The sequence below is a fragment of the Telmatherina bonti genome (assembly GCF_933228915.1).
Source record: "Telmatherina bonti genome assembly, chromosome: 20".
NCBI classification, from domain to species: domain Eukaryota; kingdom Metazoa; phylum Chordata; class Actinopteri; order Atheriniformes; family Telmatherinidae; genus Telmatherina; species Telmatherina bonti.
The window spans coordinates 17,921,536-17,937,371 of NC_136618.1; the positions used below are offsets into that span (position 1 = coordinate 17,921,536).

Here is a 15,836-nt window from a genome sequence, read left to right on the forward strand (position 1 = left end):
GCTGCTTTTGAGAAACATCTGATAACTTATTCTATATGGCAAATGTAAGAAAGACCTACCAGGCTGTTATCAGTAAAAACTGCTACAGCCAGAGTCTTTGATGGTTTGGGGGTCACATCAGTCTCACTGGCATGTATGACTTAGAAATCTGTGACGGTAACAGGGATGGATATTGCAGTCTCAGAGACATAAGTAAGCTCCCATCAAGGTGGTGCCTTTTCTAGGAGGTCCATGGTTGTTTCACCAGGACAATGCTGCTTGACTTAAAACAGAGACTGTTTTAACAGAGAGAGAATGTATTTGCCTGACTCACCTACCTGCAATTCAGCTCTTCTTTTATTTATATTTATGGCACCTTAAGAAGAGGCGAGTCAGACTGTTGGGAGGCTGAAGAATAGACACAAATACCTCCAACAGTTCGGATCCTCAGTTCACAAACCATGTAAAAAGTGTTGTTAAAAGCACAGGTGATGAAACACAACTGTAAACACCAATCTCTTCCAGTGTTTTCTGGGTGTTACTGAAGTCACATTCTACATTTGTTAAGATTGCATAAAACAGGGCTAGACGACGCTGGTTTTCAAGAAACCTAATCTGGCAAATTTTACATTTTTCCTTGTTTCATCTCACCTGATTCAAATCAATGAGTCACAGAGCAGAAATTTATAAACTGATGGATCCATTCCATTTAAAGCATGTGCGTTAGAAGTGGGAAACATCTAAAACCAGCAGGATTGCAGATCTTGAGGACACAGTTTGTTTAAAAATGACCCATAAACTGCAGGCAAACTAACAAACTACTGTGTTGTTTTTCTTCAGGAGTGTTGCCTGCACCGTTGTTGAGATGTTGACTCAGAAACCCCCGTGGGCCGAGTACGAGGCCATGGCAGCCATTTTTAAAATTGCCACCCAGCCTACGAAGCCCATGCTTCCAGAGGGTGTGTCCGATGCATGCAGGGACTTCCTGAGGCAAGTCTTCGTGGAGGAGAAGTGGCGGCCCACTGCGGATATACTGCTCAGCCACCCGTTTGTTCAAGGCAGCTTCTGAGACCTATGGACACCCACCCCTGTCCCTTACCCTGCCTGTGAGGCCTCCATGGTCCCAGCGCCTCCCTTCCACTCCGGCTCACCCCATCCCTCGAGCCCCCTCCTCTCTTCACCTGGTTCCAGGGTTCAGCAACACTCCAACTCCCTGCCCTGCCATCGATCACCCGTCTCTGCCTTGTCAGGACCCTTGCAACTCTCACAAACTAGCTCAATCCAGATTGTTTCCCTGAGAGGCAAGGCTGACCACTGTCAGACACCCAGTCCTTCAAGGTGCCGCTCTGTGTTCCACTGGGGAGGGGGGACCAACAAGAAGGCAGCAGTTTCACAAGCTACAAACTGCTAACTTTTATTAAGAGAAAGAAAAGTGGCCTGAATTAGAGCTCAGTGGTGCCTAAAGTTTCTTTTGGGTCTGACATCACACACATTTACTGCCACAGTTCAATGTCTCCAGATCACAGTGTCCCAGTGATCTGGAGACCAGTTTCGACACCTGATAGTACTGTAAGTTACCCAACAGCCTAAAATAGCTGTAAGTGGACTTAAGAGGGTAAAATATTTTTATATGACAGCCATCTTGGCAGATGAGATTTCTATCGTCACCTTTGACAAAATGTAAGTGTATTTTTGTCAACGCCTTACAATGAGTTTGTAAGTAAGAATGTCTTTTTTTGTTTTTCTAAAGTTGCCCTTTCCCTGCTGTCATAGCACTCACATCCCCGTTCAGAAGGATTGTCAACGTTGCACTTTTGATATCATGCATCGACACATTTACACATGCAAGATAATCAACCGAGGAGATATTTTTCTATTTGATGCATTTTTTTATAACGTCATAGTGAGTACTGTGTTCCAATGTAAAGAAAAAGAAAGCCAAACTTTTGCATTAGCGGGCAATGTCTCTTAAGCAATAGCATCTCTGTAGCTGGAGATGGCAATCTTCATTCCACCTCCCCATGTCGCAAGCCTTGCTCCTTTTTTAAAAGTGGCCAAAGAAAAAAAAAATAGTTGAGAGAGACAGCTTAAAGTTAATGTGCAGTATTAGTCACATTGGACATTGTTTTTCACCTCAGAACCTGACAGCCTTTTCTGTGTTATGGCAGCTTTGTGCACTGTAGACTGCACTGACCAAAACGGAGACATCGACATTGTTGAGTTGCTTTAAAACCATCATGAAAACAAATTTAAGGAAGTGTTTCATTTACGTTCTTGTTGCAAGTTCATTATAAATCCACTTACTCCATGCCTTTATGTAGCCTCTCACTTTGCAGCACATCTTGCGCTGTGTAATGTCAGCAAAGCCGACACTTTACATTACAGACTGTCAGAGAGCATCAAGATGGAAATAAATGCTGCAGTCTTCAGAGAATGATGATGGGGAGGGGGATGTCAGAGAAGTAGCGGCTGGCTGTAATACATTGGCACTTAAGGAATGATCAAATCTTTTTTTAACCCTTGTCAGTGCCTTATCTAAACCTGCTTGTAAACACAAATGTTCACTGCCAAAGCGAAGATCTTCCTTAGGTTAGGTGAGCAGCTGTTAAGTGAGAAAGCACACCAACAATTTGCTGAAATTCTTTTTTTATATTGGAGAAAAATGCTGTAAATACATGTTGTTCTGCACTTTTATACAAACTTTCTTTTACATTATATACAAATTTGATAAAATAGCTACGTTATACAGTAGACTGTACTGTGATTTCAACAGGAGTATGTATAATTTCTTTATGAGAGCTGGCAGTATGAAAAGACTGGGAGGCTTTTGATTGGGACAATTTTGTTTTGTCTTAATGACAAAGCCTTGAAACATGAAATGTAACAAGATCTTTTGTACATTTAACTTAATAAATCAAAGGTCTAAGGCTGCTTGTATGTGCTTTTTTTTTGCATCAATAAAGGGTTTTAAAGCAAAAGAAAATCACTTGTTCCTGTTTGGAGTTTCATCTGCATTTACTCTTATTTTTAAAAAAAATAAAGTTCATATACATTTTTTTAATGAATCATGTTATTTTATTCAATTCTTTTCAATTTAGAATTATATACTGGTTACTGGGACTTGAATGATACTTTTCACTCCGAAAGGATATTTACACTGTTGTATCAACAGAGTTATTAGTCATTATAAAAAAAAACAAAAAAACATTGTATGAATGATCTGTACTTGTATCGTGCTTTTTCAGTCATGTTGGTCACTCAAAGTGCTTTCCACTACATATCACATTCAACCATTCACACACAGTCATACCCGGATAGACACATCAAGGTTAAGTATCTTGCCCAAGGACACTTTTAGGTATGTAGTCAGAGGAAATGGAAGTCGGGGATGTCTGACTCCCCAGCTGCTAGACAACTGCCCTTCCTCCTGAGATACAGCTGTGAAAGATTTGTTTTCAGCAGGAGTGCTGCTGAAGAAGTCTCTGACAGAACACCCTCCAATGTGTAATAATTATTGTAAAGAGGAGGTACAGTTTTATGTTTAGCAACATGTTGCCCCATTTTAGGATTAAACTATTTGATTGCTTGATTGAGGCCTGCTTTATACAAAAGTAGAATTCACTTTTCTTAATTTAACTGTAAATATTTAGAAAAGGTTACCATAGTGGGGGGGATGTTCTCAGGCTCTCTGAGGACTTCTGATGCTAATCTGAAATTTCTTTCAATCTGCACATATACAGAATGAAATATATATATATATATATATATATATATATATATATATATATATATATATATATATATATATATATATATATATATATATATATATATCATACATACAAAGGGGGATAACATTTAAAATACAACACCAGTTTGGGCATATTTTGTGTGTCATTCCCAGAGCTAGTCTATTGCTTTGAAATTACTTTTATGAATCTGTTACACAATAACACAGACACAATGATCCTAAAATCTTTTATGAATAAGAAGCCCGAACATACAAAACTTAAATTTATTTAAAAACGCTGAAACAACGTAATTTATAGAGGTGATACAAACGAAACTCACAAGATAGCAGCATTAAGCCAAATTAATTCACTACACTGAAATGTATGAGTGACTAATTCTTGTTACAGTAATTATGTTTTAACAGGTGTTAAAAAACCATCTTACAAAAGATCCGTTTCGTAACGTCGTGGCTGAAAACGTGACTGACGTAGCAGCAGCAATACTGAGCAGAGGACGTCGCTCTCCAACACGGACCGAATTGTTTTTGCCTTTTCAGATGCAAACTACTGCTTGTTCCCACAAAACAACCATGTCCGCCTCTCGTACGGTAATATGTTTGTTGAGGAACGACTTGCGTGTCCACGACAATGAGGTAAGAACATAAAAACGCGTGGATATGCATTCCGGCTTTATTTAAGTCAAAGCACTTGCAGACGTAACTTAAGCTAACACGTTTCTTTACACATTCATGGAGGACTTTTAGGATATGTTAAGTTTTATTACACACATAAGTTTATATTTAAATCAACTTCAAGTCAGAAATTGTTAAACGCGGACAGACATGACCCACAATTAATTTCCCGTTTACACTTCCGGTTCACTTTTTTCTTCAGAATAAAAGCATAAACACGATGTCAGACATTGCAAATGAGATACTTTGGCACAGTGTTTCTCAATCCGGTCTTCAGGCCCCCCTGCCCTGCCTGTTTTAGACATGATCATCCTTCAAAGCACCTGAGTCAGATTATTGAGCTTCCTCATCAAGTTCTTTGCAGCCTGTTAAGGAGCCCTTTATTTCTTTCAGGTGTGTTAAAGTAAGGTTGCCTGTAAAACATGCAGGGGGGGGGGGGGGGCTGAGGACTGGAATTGAGAAACATTGGTATCCTGGAAAATATTTTTTATTTTGAATTTAAGATTGCATCAATTTTTGTAAAAGTTTAAAAAGAAGAGCAACAAAAGGCTAAAATGTAATTGGTACAAATCAAATACAAAAACATTTGACAATTATTTGGGTTTAATGGTAACAGTTATGTTGCAGGATTATTGTTAGATGCCATGTCCTGTGGACTGAAAAGAAAGGGACTATCCAGTTTGTTACTCGTGGACACGTCAAAAGTCTACATTTCTGGTATAGGGTTGCATTAGTGTACTGGCCACGCCATGTTAAGGCTGAATTATTGCTCAAAAGTCTAAAGGTAACATCTGCTCCTATACACAGAACACCCCTTCCAGGAAAGGCATTACACATTTCAGCAAAACAATGCTAAACCACATTCTGCATCTATCACAACATCAAGGCTTCACAGAAATGAGGTCCTGGAAGCTGACTTGGTCTTCCTGTAGTCCAAACCATTAAACAAAAGAAAAATTTAGGTGCTCTGTGAAATCAAACTCTGGTATCAAGGACTGTTGAGCAGTGAACATACTGTTTCAGACAAGTATGGAACAACATTTGTTCCCTGAAAGTACATCAAATTAATTTCACACACACATTTGCAGACAGGTATGAAAAAGGACAATGGTAAACATTACCCATTCCCTTTTAAAAAAAAAAAAAAAAAAAATTGTTGCTAAAAGAAGGAAAATGAACTAATTTTTTCCAAATGGTAAAGTGTCTCCACTTATACATCTGATATGTTGATGTTCTGTTGGGACCAAGATGTTAGTTTATTAAATTTGCAAATCATTGCATTCTGTTTTTAATGCCCACATTTACTGCAAAAAGTAATTACAATGAAATAGCACAGGTATTTAGTCTTTGATTGCTTTTAGTTTGTCTTTTTGTTTTCTTAATTTTGTTTTCCAAGAGATTCCTTCCCATCTTTACATTGTATTCTTAACCTGCAGCTTTTCCACTGGGCTCTAAAAAACGCTGAGCACATAGTTCCCCTGTACTGCTTCGACCCAAGACACTATGTGGGAACTTACAACTTCAACCTGCCAAAGACTGGGCCTTTTCGTCTGCGCTTTCTATTGGAAAGTATTAGCGACCTCAGAAACACACTGCTCAACAAGGGCAGGTAATTTAGCTGTCTTTTTCTGTATTACACCTCTTTATTTGTTGTGTTTTTCTTACAGATTTACTGGTTCTGATCAAGTGACAAGGTTCTGCAGTTTAGAAAACAATTATGACATTTTTTGCCTTGTCATTGTCACTCATCATATAGGTATACGACTTGTTCTAAGCTTTCTAGGACTGAATCACACATGTAACAGGATCAGGACACACCTGGACACACAGGGGGTTATGTTTATGTTGACATAGCTGCTGCACACATTGTTCCCATTGCTTTTTCCGGTCAACTAGCCCTCTACCCAGGATGCAGCTTGCTTGGCACAGTGTAAACTTACATTAAAGTGTGTCTGCTTGTGTGTGTGTCAGCAATCTGGTGGTGAGGAGGGGTAAGCCGGAGGAGGTAGTTGCAGACCTCATCAAGCAACTTGGCTCCGTTAGCGGTGTGGCATTCCACGAGGAGGTAGTCTCATGTTCCGCTTTCCTTTATCATTGTTAATATTCCTAACTTTCTGGCTGTTTGGTGACTTAAACACAATGTTACCCTGTTGCTCTAACTTCCCAGGTTGCTTCAGAAGAGCTGAATGTGGAGAAAAAGGTGAAGGAAGTCTGTGCTCAGATGAAGGTGAAAGTTCACACCTGCTGGGGCTCTACACTGTACCACAGAGATGATCTGCCATTTCACCACATATCCAGGTGTGGGAGGATATTGTTTAATAGTGACAAAACATCCGATTTCTGCTGGACAAGCTTCTTTAGGGAGGAAGTAATATTGTTATTTAGGACATAGCGCTTGGTAAGAAGTGTTGGGAATGCTGTGTAATGTTTCCTCTTGTTCTGTTAGCTTGCCTGATGTGTACACTCAGTTCAGAAAGGCGGTGGAGACCCAGAGCAGGGTTAGGCCTCTGTTTCCTACTCCTGAGAGGCTAAATCCCCTTCCCCCAGGACTTGAAGAAGGAGCTATTCCTTCAGCAGAAGACCTGCAACAGACTGGTGAATATAAGTGTCTCATCTGCTCAATGTAGATTGTTTTCGTCATGCTCTCTGCATTTATTCCTTCATGTTTTCTGAATGCGTAGAGTGATTACCCTATGCCTCTACCAACACGACTATAACACCACCTCCTGCCAACACGCATGCCGCTCCATTTATGATATGTGCATTTTAAATGGCTTCATGCTGCTTGTATTACGGAAGCACAGATTGCCCAAAGTATGTAGTGACGCTGTGAAGTAAATCCATATCAAATCTGTTCCAGCCTTCCATAGGGGAACTGCTGTGCACAGATTTCCTCATTAAAATCCTACAAGGAGACGAAACAGCTGGATTTCCATGTATATGATTAAGTTTTTATGGCTCTTTGTGTTTTAATGTACGTCCGTGAAGGTTTTAATATGCATGAGCCAGCTTGACCCTGATATGCTCCTGCTGTTTGTTCCTACAGAGCCTGTGGCTGATCCTCGCTCTGCTTTCCCCTGTAGTGGAGGTGAAAGTCATGCCTTGGCCAGACTTAAACATTATTTTTGGGACACTGTGAGTGCCACATCCATCCCTAAGAGAAATTAATAGCTGTTCATAAACCTAATAACACATAAACATAGGAAATTGTTTAAGTTTTTTTGTAAATAATTATAGCATGTTCTTTTTTTTTTTTAATGTAGGATGCAGTTGCAAGTTACAAAGAGACTCGTAACGGCTTGATTGGGATGGATTATTCCACTAAATTCTCTTCTTGGTAAGTAATATTGAGTCCTTGCAGAATTTTGATGCGAGTTAAACTTATGTCGGACTTAATATATCTCTAATGGTGTGACACTGGAACACTGCAGGCTGGCGCTGGGCTGCATTTCTCCCAGATATATCTATCATCAGAACAAACAGTACGAAAGAGAGCGGACAGCCAATCAGAGCACCTACTGGTTAGTATGCATGTTGTTTTTATTGTCAAAAAGTAAACAGAAACTGGAAAATGTGCATTTTGTAAAGACTATTTTGAATATTCTATGCAACAGGGTCATTTTTGAGCTTTTGTGGAGGGACTACTTCAAGTTTGTGGGTGTGAAGTATGGAAACAAAATGTTTCAGATCAAAGGTACTATTGGCTCATGTTTTCACTTTATAGTTATCTTCATTATTACTACTAATAAGTAATCATTACTACTGCTAATTATTATGAATACTAATTAATAAAACTTTATAATCACAACTGACATTCATTTCATAATTCAAACTCAGGACTTCAGGACAAATCTGTGCCGTGGAAAACAGACATGAAACTATTTGATGCATGGAAAGGTTTGTATTTACAAAATGTACTATATGAAAATCTCTTTCTCTTTATAAAGAAATGCACTGAAGTTGTGTGTGAACTGTATGCATTTATAGAGGGATGCACAGGGGTGCCCTTTGTGGATGCCAACATGAGAGAGCTGGCGATGACGGGCTTCATGTCCAACAGAGGGCGGCAGAATGTTGCAAGCTTCCTCACGAAGGATCTGGGTCTCGACTGGAGGATGGGAGCTGAGTGGTTTGAATACCTTCTGGTAAGAAGTGAAGCTTGAGTTTGGAGCACATTATCTTTACGATAATGTACATATTCAAAACGTATTTAATCAACAAGATTTAGCAGAGTAGCAGAATCTATTTTCTTTTAATAAATTAAATTGACTATATTGTTCCAAGAGGGAAATTGAAAAAAGTTAAATGTTGATTTTCATCAGTGCTCCAACATCATCAGAACTATTTTTTTCCTCTTGAGATTGATCACGATGTCTGCAGCAACTACGGCAACTGGCTTTACAGTGCTGGGATTGGAAATGACCCCAGAGAGAACAGGAAGTTCAACATGATCAAACAAGGCCTCGACTACGACAGTAATGTATGTTTTTTAAAAAAAATTAAACGTTTGTTTCCTTTCACTTTTTTTCCAGTTTTATTTTTTGCACTTCAATAAAAATATGAGAAACTCTTTCAGAAGGGTTTGGTATCATGAGTATAAATGAAGGAAAAAAAAAATCTATTTTCCCTGATTTGATTAATCACAGCATGTTCATGTGCTTCAGGGCGACTACGTGCGGAGATGGGTTCCAGAGTTGAAGGATATCAGAGGAGCAGATGTGCACACACCCTGGAACCTCAGCTCAGCCTCGCTGTCACATGCTCGTGTGTCCCTTGGTGATACCTACCCTACCCCTATCGTCATAGCGCCTGAATGGAGCAGACACTTTAACAAGAAACCAGTGAGTGTTGGAGAAAAGGGAAGTGAATATTGCACATTGGGTTGGAGTATGTATGAAGTGTGTTACATTAATGTTAGTGTTGCTTAGTAGAAGTAAAAGAGGGTCATTCTGATAGTTTTTTTTTCACCATAATGACTCTAACTAAAGTAGTAAAATAGAAGTAAATTCATTTAAGAATTAAATAAATAAAATATTTGGGGAATTTTTTAAAATCATTATTTATCCACTGTTTTAGTACATTTCAGAGGACAACTTGTTCATGGGTCTTCTATTCTGATACAATGAACTTTTCAAAAATAATTTTCCATTAACTGATAAAATAGAATGTTATAAATATTGAACTTAATTATACTATTTTCAAAAACAGGCCTAGTTGGACTCATCTGAATGTCGACATACTTTTCTTTCTTTGTTGCTCAAGCAGATATTTATTTATTTATTTATTTTTAGAGAAACAGGGGTCTGTGTAATTATCAACAGCCTGTGATGGACTGTTGACCTGTCCAGGGTGAACCTGGCTTTTTGTATAGAAGCTGCTGCAATAGGTCCGTCCGCCCCCCCCCCCCCCCCCCCCCCCCCGCAACCTGAATTAAATAAGCAGGTACAGAAAATGGATGTAAGGTTAGAATAACATCTCATGATTCATTGTCTAGCTATATTGATTTTACCTTTCTTTTACTTTTTTTTTTTAAATTCAACTATATTTTTTTTAAAAAAAGGATCTCATGACACCTCAGATTTGCTATGACACTATAATAAAAAAGAAGAAAACACATATTATTGCTGCACGATAATGGAAAAAACTAAATTACGATTTTTCTTTTTTTTTTTTTTTTTCTAATCCTGCGATAAATATATTGCAATATGATGAAATACTGGAATTATCTACAGTTGACTTGAATAGTATTTTAAATTATGCTGCACTCCTGTCATCTTGTTGACACTTAACTTGCACTTATACCTCTTTTTGTAAATATTACAAGTGTGGTTTTTCTCTGTATATGACAGTTATTTTGGTTATTTTTTATTGCTTGCTTTTATTGTGCTAAGTCCTGAGTACCTGTTTCTTTCTATAATGTGCAAACATGAATTGTGTTTTACCATAAGGGTTTATTTATTGCCATTCGCAATAAAAAAAAGTCAAGTACCCTTGAAATTGATGAGAACATCAAGTTAATTTGCCTCCGACATTGCAGGACGAACAATGTGACTGTTGCACACATTTACATTGCAGTGACGATGATCAAACAATATATTATGCAGCTTTAGTGTGGATAATTCGTCTCAACTTAAGTGAGTCATTGCTCATGTTGGCAGGATTGACCTCTTGAATTTGGTCCTTTAGCGGAGTTGAAGTAGCCTTGGATTGAAGACACACATATTTAAGAACTATGTTGTATACCATGTGTTTTCCATTAATCCATCCATTATCTATACCTGCTTATTCTAGTGTAAGGTCCCGGGATGGGTGGAAACCCAAGCCAGAAGCTACTAGGTGACAGAGTACGGTACACCTATAACAGTCCATCTTGGGGGCTCCAAAGTAGTCCCCAGTTTCTAGACTATTGTGCAAAAGCACTACCTTTACTAATAATATTCAATGTAATTTTTAGCAATAATGCTGTAATTCAAGCATTTTTAACAAGTTGCATTCCTACATTTACTTTTGTATAAAGATGAGAATGAGATGAAAATGAAAATTTTGAAAACAGGCATTTTACTAATAGGCAAAACATTTTTGTCCTTTTTTTTGTTTTATTCCAGAGTGGCTCAGGGTCTACACCAAGAGGAAAGAAAGGTCCATCACACACTCCAAAGCAGCATCGGGACAGAGGCATCGATTTTTATTTTTCAAGAAGCAAAAATCTGTAACCAGTGCAGGGGTTGCACGCTCCAGAGGCTTTGATCCTGGGTTGATTCTTTAAAATCAGTGCTGTTTACACTCTATATTTGTTTTTCTGGGAAGTTTGTGGACATTTTGAGGAAATGTCAGATTTTTTTTTTCTCAGTACTTACTTGAAAGTGTCACACATGTTGGAGTGTCGACGATATTTCCTGCTGCGCAGCCACAACAGTGAAAATAACTACAAGAGTGTCTTTATCAGTTACAAAGTTCTGTTTATGTTATCAAGCTTGTTTTGGCCTTACTGTTTTCTTCTATGCAGTTGTTACTTTGTATTAATGCTCCTGTTCTGCTTATAAGAGGATGTTACAGAGAAAATGTTGAATTTTTTTTTCTTTTTTTTGGTGTACATTGTTTTATTGTTAAAATACACCTTCATTTGAAGGTTGTCATTTCTGCTTTTACTTGACAAAGTCGAACACCTTAAATAAAGGCCAAAGGGGAACTGAAACTCTTAAACACGCCTCTTTCTTGCATTTTCACCAACTTGGCACCGCTATAAGCTGTTTATTTATCCTATTAGTCACCTGTTTCCCGTCAGGTATGTTCTTGAGCTGTCGTAACATACGTGAAAGAGAACATATTGATCAGAGGCTGCAGAAAGTAAACGGGCCATCTCCTCCCCCGTGTGACGCAGCAGCAGTAAAAGCAGCTCGCGCATCACTTCCTTATGCCTAAATCAGGTAGGCAGTGCTTGGTACGCCCTCCCAAATCACGTTTGTCGTTGCAATGTTTGGTTCTTTCCTACTTTAACCGGAGTTTCTTTTGTGTAGGACATTTCCTGCGAACATGGCTGGTCTTGACTCAGATGTGGACTTGGGGACGATTCCTCTGGTTGCACTCAACATGACCGTGAGGAAAAAGTTGGGACTTTATCTGAACCCGAAGCACACGGTGGCCGCCGACTGGATGGCTGTTGCAGAGGCCATTGGCTTCACGTACCTGGAGATAAAGAACTACGAACAGTTCAAAAACCCCACGAAAACCGTCCTGGAGGACTGGCAGGCCCGGAACACCAGTGCTTCGGTGGGAAAGTTGTTGTCAATCCTCGAGGAGGTGGACAGAAAAGACATTGTGGAAGATCTTCGTCCTGCCATAGGTGCGCCACTCTCACTGAAATCCAAACTTTTCTTATTATTTTTTTTATTAGTACTGCTACTAGCTCATATTTACAAAAATTGGCAATCTTGAATTTGTTTTCCGTCCCTTCAATTAAGGAAGTAGCGCAGTTGTTGACCGCTTAAGTAGGTTTCTGGTGTGTGTTCCGGTGAGTCCAATCTGGCCCAGTGATGGTTGCAAGTATAGGTCGATCCAGGCTAAACATCAGCATATTTAGTCAGATTTAACCAATCTAAACCAAGGCGACATACTAACCTGGTTTCAGTATCCGCTCTTGAACTTTGTCTTCTCCTATGGTGCCATTGCGCAATAAAGGGGCCAAGCCATTTTGACCACTTGGGATGTAAAATTCCCTTTTTGCGCAAAAATCTGTTTGCACATATCCAGGAAGTCCTAAGAGACATTGTACTTTTAAATGGAATAACAAGCTCAGTATTTCTATAATAGCCTGTGTTAAATCCTGGAATCATTTCCTCCTTGTAGTAAGTCTGTTTGTTTTGTGTGTGGTTTTATAATGTGAACTAATTGTGTGTTGTCTGTGCATCTGTGTTTGTTTGTGTTTTCTTTTGTTTATATGGACCGTCGTGTCTGTACCAAAATAAATAAATAAAAATGTACTGATTATTTCACTTTTTTTTATTTTATTTTATTTTATTTTTTATGCCAGATGAAGATGTTTGGAAGTATCTTGAAACTCTGAAAAAGAAATCTGAGCCTCCAGTTCAGGTTCCCGAGGTTGACAGCTGTCTCCCGCGCACTCCAGAGAGATTTGGGATCACAGTGGAGGATGATCCGGAAGGTCAGCATTCATATAAACTTTTTGACTGTCTCATAATATTACTCCTAACACATATGAGTCAAAATCACGAGTTCAACACGTGTTGTCTACATCTGCCTTTCAGCTCTGTTATTGTTACTTAGATAGCCTCAACTGCACATTCTGTATGTCATTTAAGACAAGTTAAATTGTTTTTCTGTAAGAGGATGTTATTGCCACATGGTACTGCATATCTTCCTATAGATCACCAGTTTCTAAAGCCAGGATGTATCAGCTAATTTCGCTGAAACAGAGGAAGTAGTGATGGAGTACCTTTTACTCTGTCAGAAATAAGATGTTAAATATTCAACAAGATTACAGTCTGTACAGCAGATTTAGAAAATGTTTAAAAAAAAAACCCCTGAAAACTGTCTGTTGGATTAGCTAAATCTTCTGCATTTGCTGTTCTAATTCATTTCTTCATCTTTAATTTTAGAACTGCAGCATGTGTATTTGTTCAAGCAGATCTAATTTGGTATCACAGCTTCTGTTTGTGTTAACTTATTTAGACAGGAAAAGCTTGAACTCAACTTTAGCGTTATCCTTGGTGATCGCACTTTTACACCCCTGCTCCACTTCATTTCCCTGAACAGGCTTGTGGTTTCCTTCTTGTGCATCTGCATTTCACTTTCGAACAGTCACTTCTCTGTAAAATTGGTTTTTCCATCTTTGTGTACACATAGTCTTAGCTTGTAAGCTGTTTTCATCATGATAATAATAATAATAAACAAAAAAAAACTTCTTTGCTTGAATCGATCCAGGTACTCCTGAGATGTTCGATGCTTTCATCTGCTACTGCCAGAGTGACTTTGAGTTCGTCCATGAAATGATTCGAGAGCTGGAACAGACCGAGTACAGGCTGAAACTGTGTGTGTTTGACAGAGATGTCCTCCCAGGCTCTTGTGTGTGGACCATCACCAGTGAACTCATTGAAAGGAGGTGCATCATTCTTTGTTAATTTTCCTTTTTAACTCTTATATAACTAAAGCAAACACGGGCATTTAGCGCCAGGTGCGAATATGAAACATTTTTGTTGCAACATGTAAGTTTCAGTGAACTTATTGAAGACTAATTTGGTTGAAAAACTTTTTCATTTTAAATTCAGATATAGAAAGCCACCATTAAGAAAGACTACATGCCCTTCTCAAAATCTCTTTAACTTTTTAGTCATCTCATATTTGCAAATGACTGTTACATCTGTTCATCTGTGTAGGTGTAAGAGGATGGTGGTGGTTATTTCTGATGAATATCTCGACAGCGATGCTTGTGACTTTCAAACCAAATTTGCTCTCAGCCTCTGTCCCGGTAAAGTAGACATTTCTGTTTAATGTTTTATAATAATTTTCCTGACATCTGCCTGTGCATGCATGTTAATCAACTTGATTTCTTTTTCAGGAGCTCGAAGTAAACGGCTCATTCCTGTCATCTACAAGTCAATGACAAAGCCATTCCCTAGCATCTTGCGCTTCCTGACTGTATGTGACTACACCCGACCGTGTACCCAGGCCTGGTTCTGGGTACGGCTTGCTAAAGCTCTCTCACTGCCCTAATCATGGATGTAACTCATTTGTAAACGTGCCTTTTTTGTTTCATTGCATATGTCATGTTAAACAATCTCCAAATGTTATAGGTTCAAGGAAGCTTGTATCTATATTTTGCTGGCATTAGAATCAAGTGATAATTGTCCTGTACATTTTAATACTTTTTTTATGGTCATTTTCTATGTATTTTACAAATTTTTGTATATAGTGATTATAAAATTCAGGCTTCATGAGAGTACTACATATCAGCTAGTATTCCTGCACAAAGTCTTAATTATTATGTTACTGAAACTGTAAAAGCAACTGCTTGCCTACCACTCCTATGTGTGTTTTACATGGCCGAGCTGTTTATATGTAAGGTGAAATGTACTTATTTCTCTGTAAAAGCTTGTGTGTGTGTGAGAGAGAGAGAGAGAGAGAGAATGAGTGAGCCACTTCCTTCTTCTTCTTTGTCAACTTCGAGATGAGATTAAATCTGAAAAGGATAAGCCACTGTGACTGATATTTTTAAATGCTCAGTTTGACACAGTTTGTCTTTTTCTGTCATTTAACTTGTTTCCACATTTTGCATTTTAATTTGGAGCTTTTTTAATAGTTAAATAATTGTCTTTTTGTTAAAAATAAAAGAAACTCACTTTGAATAAATAAAAAATAAACAAGGTTTGTTTATTTATTTTACATGGGTGCAGTCAATGGAAAAACAAAATATAAAGCACGATTGTAAGTCTTGTGTTGGATAAAAATCTTCTACCACCAGAGGTCTACCTCAAATAATGCAAAAAAGAGGAACTTCACTGCCAACACTTACATCCAATCACGAGGTAGCATGGGTTATATTGTCCAATCAGAGGATATTTCCGTAGGGGCACGCCTTCATAAACTTTAGTTATGTGTGCCCTGGATACAGACTACGGGCAGGTAGCACTGCCCAACCTGGCCAGTCAACCGTCCATAAAGCAACGGTTATATCATTATAAATATGGAAGTAGTAAGAGTTTATTTTGAAAAAAATAAACTGGAAAAAAATAGCTTATTTGGTGTATGAGTGTGACTCAAGCCTGTAAGGCTAGACTCTGGGAATAAGAGTAGTCCATATAAACGTAGACAGTACGCGTGAAACCATAAATAACTTGTTTTAAACGTTTCAACAGCGCCTCGCTTTTCTGTTTACACAACACAACGCGTTTTGATTGCATATGTAATAGCTGTTTAA

At 38.4% G+C, this 15,836-nt stretch overlaps 3 protein-coding genes across 3 annotated transcripts in view; all 3 read left to right on the forward strand.

Annotated features, from left to right (window-relative positions):
• Positions 1 to 2,915, forward strand: part of map3k22 (mitogen-activated protein kinase kinase kinase 22) — a 36,890-nt gene extending 33,975 nt beyond the window's left edge. Inside the window, exon 18 of the mRNA XM_079260020.1 lies at positions 820 to 2,915. Coding sequence (XP_079116146.1) covers positions 820 to 1,048 — 229 coding nt within the window. The 3' untranslated portion in view covers positions 1,049 to 2,915. The remainder of the gene's footprint in view (positions 1 to 819) is intronic.
• Positions 2,916 to 4,225: 1,310 nt separating this feature from the next.
• Positions 4,226 to 11,583, forward strand: cry-dash (cryptochrome DASH). The gene is made up of 14 exons (XM_079259744.1): positions 4,226 to 4,363; positions 5,839 to 6,011; positions 6,374 to 6,467; positions 6,570 to 6,700; positions 6,849 to 6,997; positions 7,449 to 7,537; positions 7,666 to 7,739; positions 7,834 to 7,923; positions 8,017 to 8,096; positions 8,240 to 8,299; positions 8,390 to 8,547; positions 8,763 to 8,882; positions 9,067 to 9,243; positions 11,008 to 11,583. Exons 1-14 carry the CDS (start codon positions 4,268 to 4,270, stop codon positions 11,113 to 11,115), a joined length of 1,599 nt encoding a protein of 532 aa, XP_079115870.1. The 5' UTR covers positions 4,226 to 4,267; the 3' UTR covers positions 11,116 to 11,583.
• Positions 11,584 to 11,868: 285 nt separating this feature from the next.
• myd88 (MYD88 innate immune signal transduction adaptor) lies at positions 11,869 to 15,248 on the forward strand. Its single transcript, XM_079259707.1, has 5 exons — positions 11,869 to 12,245; positions 12,933 to 13,064; positions 13,844 to 14,021; positions 14,296 to 14,387; positions 14,478 to 15,248. The coding sequence occupies exons 1-5, from the start codon at positions 11,936 to 11,938 to the stop codon at positions 14,630 to 14,632; spliced, it is 867 nt and encodes a 288-aa protein (XP_079115833.1). The 5' UTR covers positions 11,869 to 11,935; the 3' UTR covers positions 14,633 to 15,248.
• Positions 15,249 to 15,836: the final 588 nt, after the last annotated feature.